Below are 8218 nucleotides of genomic sequence, written 5' to 3' on the forward strand. Positions count from 1 at the left end.
ATACAGTGTATTTTAATATTACCTTGTACTTTTAATATTATGCTGTACACTATTGTAACAATGCCATGTTTGTGGTCCCAGGACACACTTGAAAACGAGAGAAATCTTAATATATCATTCCTAGTAAAATATTTTAGAAATAAATATAAGTTAAATGAACACCATAGTCACCAGAGCAATTAAAGCTTAATGTAGTTAATGTTCTGTGACTATATTAGGTCCCTGCAGGCATTTTCAGGTAAACACTGACTTTTAAGAAAAGGCAGTGTTCACATTGCTGCCTAGGAACACCTCCAGTGGCAGTCACTCAGACGGCCACTAAAGGTGCTTCCTGGGTCAGTCCCAGCACAACGTGCAGCACAGATGTTCAGTGTCTTCACGCTCTGCACTCTCACCTAATTATTTTGCTTTAGCATTGGATTTATTTTAATTATTTTATTTGCATACATTTATTTGCACCGGCATATCTACAGTAAACACTCATAGTATAGATACATTTGAGACGACATCTTGTTAATTATTGCATAGGCTGTTTACTGTTTTGGCTATTATACATATGCTCAGACATCTCTATATAACTAAAAGAACTCACCTCACTGGCCACAGCTCTAACTGTGCATTTCCTGAGATTATTTGCTTGTGAATCCTGAATTATTTTTATATGTTTGTACCGACCTTGCATAATGATATTTCTCACAAAACATGTGAAAATAAAGAATTTAAATATAATCAGCTTTTATTAAATACAGACTTAGACCATGAAAGGTCTGATTAAAAATAATAACCCATCTATATCTTCAAATAGCACCTTCAAATTATCCACGTCCAAAAATTGGCATGGTTGAGCCAGATATAATGCACCTGGAATGGAAGGATTATGCAATCAATGACTTACAGGAAGGCTTTATACGTGGCTACAACATACACATAAAACCTCCAGAAGGAATTTGTGAACTAAAGAAATCGGAAGCAGATATTGTTTCAGGTAAAACAATGATAAATGCATGTATATTGTTTAAAGGAACACTAAAGGCACCCAGACCACTTCAACCACTTGAGGCACTTCCTGCTTGCTAGGTGACTACTGGCTATGGTTGAGGACATCCAGTTTCAGTAAATTCCCCAAAGGAAAGCATTAACGGCCTACTGCACTCTGTGCGCATTAACCAACCCTGTCAGAGTGCCTACTCAGCACGTTGGCGCTGGAATTGGGGAAGTAAAGTAAAGTTTTATTAACATTTACAGTATGGGGGGGGGGGGCAGAGGGGGAGGGGGAGGGAGGGAGCCAGAGGGAACTCTAGGGCTAGGAATACAACTTTGCCTTCTAGCACTATAGTATCCCTTTAAGCAGTACAATAGAAATATCCACAATTAATACATTTGCTTATTGTCACTGGTCATTAGTGGACCAGAATGTAATGGTTCTCTCATTATGCTCTACAGGAAATGTTAAAAAAAAAAGTCTAAGTTGCTAAACTGTAAATGAACATCTGAGTGTTTTGAAATGTGTCCTACATTTGATGAAACTACTTTATATATGTATCAGCTATAGATAGTCAGAGACTAATGTTAACTCTATATAGTTTTGTGAGTGGGACTCAGAACCACCATCATGGAGTGTAGACAGTATTTGTACAGGCACAGTCATGCAGGTGGCTAGCTTGCTTTGTTGCATGGTAAAATCCCATTGCTTCTCTGGGGACGTAGAAATGTCTTATTTAATCAGACCACATTGAAGAGCAGTAATGGAGCTGGCTGAAACATTAGCACTGGGGGGATGTAACTAAGTTAGAACAAAGAGAAGGGTTACTCAAAGCATCTTGACCACTTAATTGATTTGACTTGGACATCCGTAAGTGCAGAGTTTCACTATAAAATTCTGTAAATACAGAGATTAAGACCATAGCTACCAGAGTTAGAGTTACAACAAAGTTCGGGGCTGGCTAATGTCTATTCTGTGCAAAATTTACATCTGACGCCAACACACTCAGCATACTGGTGCCAGACAACCAATGCCAGCACAGATCCCCCTCCCATGCTGTCCCTGGCCTCCTCTCATTCAGCCCTCCCTCCCCTTCTGGTGATAAGTGACATCAGGCAGGGAGAATCAGGCTACAGGAAGAACATGGACACGGCGATGGAATGGAGGTAAGATTTCGTATTTTTTCTTTTTTTGCTGTTTTTCTAACCAAAAGTAGTGTTTTATGATAACTTTTTTTGGATAATGTAATCCTTTAAAGCAATATGTAAGTATATGATGTGCAGCAAAAGGGGTTTGTCTAAATGTATGTGTCGAGGTGTATGTAGTGTCTGGGTGTGTGTATATGCATCCTTGTAGATTTGTCTGAGAGCATGTGTGTATCTGGAAGTATTCATTTTGGCTCTGTGTACCTCCCATATTATTGAGGTTTAATGCAAACTCTTTAAATAATACATGTATTGCTTTACTTTTATTAAATAATATACTTTTTTTTTTCAACTGTTTAAGTGCTCCTGTGTTTAAATGAAATATTCTGTAGTGTCAATGTGTATTTTTTCTTTGTTTAATGTAAGAAATTACATACTGTTTGCTTCAACGTCTGCCTCATTTTATATAAAATACATTTAAAATTATGATGGCCACAAAGAATTCTAAAAAGTCATTGACAGAACAGGAATCTTAGGGAGAATTATAGATGCTTGAAAACAGGCACCGATGTAACAAAAATAAAAGGTCACAAATTGGATGACCTAAATTGTGCAACAATCTATTTTTGTATAATTATCATAACTATGATTTTAAAGATATATGTAATAATAAGGCAAATAACATGTTTTTTTGTTTTTTTTTTGCAGGTGACTCCCAACAATGCACTTTTTTTATTCAAGACCCTTTAAAGAAGACTTTTACTATAAAGCAGCTTAAACCCAACACAAAATATGAAGTGGCAGTAGCAGCGGTCACTAAAGGTGGTGAAAGTTCCTTTGCATTTGGTGAAGTCCTTACTCCTTCAGATAGTAAGTATACAAAACTCATATATCATGCAGTCTTCTTTAGTAAAAATTTTATTAGAACTGAGGAAATTTGGATTCTAGTAGAAGAAAAGGTGACATCATTATTGGTGTAAAGCACACATCTGGTATGTGAAATTAGTAAAAATACAAAAAATACACAGTGGCAGAACTACCGGCCCCGCACGCTTTGGGGGGCATATTGGGTGACCCATGCACTTAGAGCCACTCGGTGGGTATTATTTCTTTATTGCTGGTATCTGTGGTGTCTGCTGGCTGGGAGGAAGTGACATCTGATCACTTCACCCAGCTTAAATAGAGAACAGTGCGGAAGGGAGAAAGGCGACAACACAGGCAGCTACAGACCCACATCAACTTCAGCCATCAGCCTCACCCAAGAAAGTCACCCTCCTGCTGCAGGCTAAAGGTGTCTAACAGCAGGGTGTTTGCAAATATACTGTGTGTATATGTTAGTGTGTATCTGTGTGTATCTGTGTATGCAAATGTGTATATCTGAGTATTGCAATTGTGTGTATTTTTATGTGTTTGTGTGCCAGTATGTGTATATGTGTGTATCTCAGTGTGTATGTATCTCTGTGTCAAGGTGTGTGCATGCAGATATTAGTAGAAAGTAGGTCCAGGCACTCAAGGTTTCTTTAAAAAGGCAGATTTATTGAGAACTGAATGTGCAACATTTCGGCCTTCACAGAGACCTTTGTCAAGCTTGACAAACGCCGTTGTGAAGGCCAAAACGTTGCACATTCAGTTATCACTAAATCTGCCTTTTTGAAGAAACATTGATTGTCTGGACCTACTTTCTACTAATATATACTAAATTCTGTTTCGCCAACCTGGTCTTTAATGCACCAGATTTTTTTTTTGATTTTTTTTTTTTTGTCAATCTTTCTTTTTATTGTTTTTGTATTTGTAGGTGAAAATTCAAGAAAGCAGTAACAATTCGGTTCATAGCATTCACGACAGTGTATACAGAAACATAGTCATAGTTCCTATCTATGTAGTTGCGTTGAGATGTACAGCTACAACAATTTTCGTTAGCAGTCGTTGGCATTAGAGTTATAGCAATTCTAGCATTAAGGCAGATCTTGTGAGAGGAAAAGCAAGAACATTCAGGTAGTGTCGTCAAGGAACAATGGTTGCATCATTTTATCTGGTGCCTTTTACTCTTTACCTCGTGTCGATTATCGCATTTGGGTTTAACTGTTTCCCTTCTGGAATTTATGCGAGAGATTAGAGTGTAGAGCGTGGAAACATATACGGCAATGACCGGGGTGGCATCCCCAATGTACCTCTAGGTGTCAAGGGCTATCTGTCCATCTGGGACCGTAATACTTTCCGGCGTGAATTGTAGGGTAGACTTGGGTGCATCAGTTTTCTTCTGTCCCCGCTAGTGTCTGCCGCTCATGTGTGTGCTGTGTTCTAGTCTTATGTCGGGCGTGGGCCTCTATAGTGTTGGCGATGCACCTGATTTTCACTGTAAAAGTGCAGTATCCTTTATCCTTTTTTCTTTGAATCAAAGTGCGTGCATGCGCCAAGGTGTGTGCATGTGTCAGTGTGTATATCTTTGAGTGTATGTGTCAGTGTGTGTATGAATGTATGTATGTGTGTATCTGTGTGATAATGTGTATGCATGTGCATACATCCCAGCAATCAAACACCAACATTACATGCAAACACACCCGTGCAAACACAAGCATTACATGCAAACACACACCTGAATTCAAACTCCCAAATTATATACAAACACACCCCTTTGCAAAACACCAATGCTACACACACAATGTACATCCACATTTAAAATACACTACATCCAACTCTACTCACAAAAGCAAACCTAAATTTAAAAGCCAACACTGCATGCAAATACACCCCAATGTGCACAAACACTGCTCACAAATACAACCCTTCAAAGATGGACAAATGGTAGATTCCCACCTGGCATAGCATCACGGGAGTTGCACAACAGACATGGATCTATCTTTTCTCCATGCTCTAGAGAGGGGCCCTAAAATAATTTCTTGCACCTGGGCCCTCTCTACATTAGTTCTGCCACTGATAATACGTTTTATTTGGATTTCATTATTCAGGGTACCTGCTGTGTCTGGGAATAGGCCAATAGTTTTGTAAGGAGCCTCAAGATATCTTATACCAGCTGTAAGGGTCCTAGTTTGAAGCATGGTTTGAAATGGATTGAGTTTAGAAAACTCTTAAAACCAGAATCCCCTTTCAAAATATGACGCTGGATCACAAAAACACATACATTGAACAGAGAGTTTTAACAAACTAAAAAGTACAATATGTAGCAGCACTCCTAATTTATTCTGAAAATTGAGAATCCTCAGCACTATTTGAGATTTAAGATTTGAGATTTAAGACAGCACCAAAACAACTTCTTTGAGCTGCCTTTAAATATATCATAATAAAACATTAATTGATATAATATGTAAATATTGATTAACATTTTATTTTGCAGCAAATGGGGCAATCCTTGCAATGGTCGTGCCTGTGGTCATCTTTTTAATCACAGCACTAATGCTACTAGTGGTGGGCTGCTGGAAGAGGAAAACGTAAGTGGTTTTAGAATTTAGAACAGTTGATGTTCTGCCTACATTACTAGTAGTCATGTTTTTATCAGAATTATTTACCAATTTGAGAATTCCAAGTGAACAAAAGTGAATTTAAAATGTAAGAGTAGTCAAACTGGAATCATAGCAGATTTACAGAAATGGTTCCAGTCTGTCTATTTCGTCTTTTATTTTGAAATGCCCTTTGAATTCTCACTTTAGTAAATACTTGTGTATATCCACAAATACCATTCTTCAACATGGATCTAGTAAATGAGTGGATATACTGTATGTAATACTAATATTGCTAGAGTTTGAATGTATCAGTTATTATGTTATTATTATGTTATGTTATGTTATTATTATGTTATTTTACAATGTATATTTCCAGAGAATTATTGCCAGTTAGGAGATCAAACCACCTTTTGGGATATATGTGCTTAATCGGTGCTGTTATAAGTTCTGCATGTGAAATGGAAACTGTAAAAACAGCTTATAGATCATGCCTCTGAGTCTCACTACTCAATTCTCTGCCATTTATAAGTTAAATAACTTGTATTTCTGTTTATGCAGGGCTAGCCACACCTCCCTTTGACTCACACAGCCTGCATGAAAAAAATTGTTTCATTTTCAATCAAATGTTACTTACTTTAAACGTTGCTCTGTAAATTAAACTGTATTTACAAACAGGAGGCTCGTGCAGGGTCTAGCAAGCTATTAACAGAACAGGAGATAAGAAATGTATAAATGAAACAGAATTTGCAATAAAGGAAGTATAAACATTAGACGACTCTTTACAGGAAGTGTTTAGGAAGGCTGTGTAAGTCACATGCAGGGAGGTGCTAAAGTTGTTTTGGTGACTATAGTGTCCCTTTAATATGGCGAGACAGCTAACAATAGAATAAAGTCTTCAAAATAAATAAACCCAAAATAAATAAACCATATCTGGAAATCAGTCTCAAAAACAGGAAAATCAATTGAAGCAATACATTATATGACATCTTCACAAGGTACATATATACAATTTTTAAATACCAGGTACAAATAGAATTCTGACAGATAGAGATATCTTCTAGAATATTATTGTCATGTTAAGTCTATAAAATACAATTCATTGTCTGTGGTTTTTCCATTTAGGTTAAAGAACTTCTTTTACCCCGATATACCAAGTCCCAACAAGAGCAATATACTTTCATTTGATACCAGCAAGGTAAAATATATATATAAAAAAAAAAAAAAAAATACAGTAAACAATTATTGCGTTTAATTCCACATATTCTATTATTGTAGTGTGAATTGCTCATTTCTACATGTAATACAGTATAATAAAGTGCTCAGGAAGACAGAAACTAGAGGTATATTTAACCATGCAGTGTTGTTAAAATTACAAGACCACTGCACATAGACCACTCCATTGAGATGAGGTGGACATGGTGACTTTAGTGGTCCTTTAAATTATTTAATCTAAATGATGTGTGATTAGTGCATTACCTATATATATAATTTATTTTATTTTTCAGGATAACTCAAGAAGTAACATGATAATGTTGCCCACCAGTGGTCCAACTCAAAATATTTATATTGTTAATGTCCAGGAACCAAAAATGCATAAGGAAATACAGGACGAAAAATACAACGGATTGGATATTCGAGATTATGATCCATACAGCAACGATAAGATCTGGAGTAGATGTATCAATGATACACAAAGTGAATTACTTACTGACATGCCTCACACCAATCCTTTACAACAACATTCGTACAGCGCGTTAAATAATTCCCAAGCAATTGATAACATGGAGTTTTTCAACAGAAATTATTGCCCTACTTCGGATGATGTGGATGAAACTGTTTCAAATGTAGGATATAAGCCTCAAACAGAAATTGCACAACTTGGATTACAGTTGAAGGCTCATCCTCGTCCCACCATTGATGTGCAAACTGCGGATATGAATACAGAGACATATTTAGGATGGAGGAATGCAAGTTCAGAAAACCTTTATAGTTTGGACATTGGGGAGATGAGCCCTTTATCCACAGATTCTTCTGCATTCATACTCAAAGACTAAGACAATGATACTACCAAATACACATCTGTTACAAAGCATATCTTCATCACAGGAAGACTACTTTCGGTCGTTTCCAAATCTAGTTATCATTCCTTCGATTCAAGTTCAGGAGTGATAAAATAACAGAAATGGGTCAGTGCACATAATATGGCACGTAGAATGGAATCACTAGAACATTGTCTACTCTATGATAGTACTGCTTCCTTTCCACATTTTGGAGGACAATGAATAAAATATTCAAACAGGTTGCATTATCATAGTAGGGAGCTGAGAAAATTCACATTTACGCCTTCAATTTTACCTAGAAAAAAGTAAATTGCCAGCACTCGCGCTAATGTTTTACTCCCAATCCTGGTCATTATAAATATTTTCTTCCGAGTGTTAATTGCTACATGACACTTGTAATCAGAACCGGAACAGAATTGTAAAGTCCATTCACAGCAAAGAATGGCACTCCGGCACTGTGGTTACATTGTGAGCTTCGTGGGCAATGTATACTGAGATTATAACTAGTTTATATCTGTATGTGTTATACAAAGATGAGGATGGAATATTTGTTTCTAAAGCAAAACATAA

The 8218-nt window shown here is 36.8% G+C and overlaps 1 protein-coding gene across 1 annotated transcript in view; it reads left to right on the forward strand.

Annotated features, from left to right (window-relative positions):
• OSMR (oncostatin M receptor) overlaps nt 1-7972 on the forward strand; it is a 79376-nt gene extending 71404 nt beyond the window's left edge. Inside the window, exons 14-18 of the mRNA XM_063453991.1 lie at nt 806-985; nt 2836-2997; nt 5483-5576; nt 6711-6783; nt 7094-7972. Of these exons, the coding sequence (XP_063310061.1) occupies nt 806-985; nt 2836-2997; nt 5483-5576; nt 6711-6783; nt 7094-7642 (1058 nt within the window). The 3' untranslated portion in view covers nt 7643-7972. The remainder of the gene's footprint in view (nt 1-805; nt 986-2835; nt 2998-5482; nt 5577-6710; nt 6784-7093) is intronic.
• Nucleotides 7973-8218: the final 246 nt, after the last annotated feature.

This window comes from Pelobates fuscus, chromosome 5, assembly GCF_036172605.1.
Source record: "Pelobates fuscus isolate aPelFus1 chromosome 5, aPelFus1.pri, whole genome shotgun sequence".
NCBI lineage: Eukaryota > Metazoa > Chordata > Amphibia > Anura > Pelobatidae > Pelobates > Pelobates fuscus.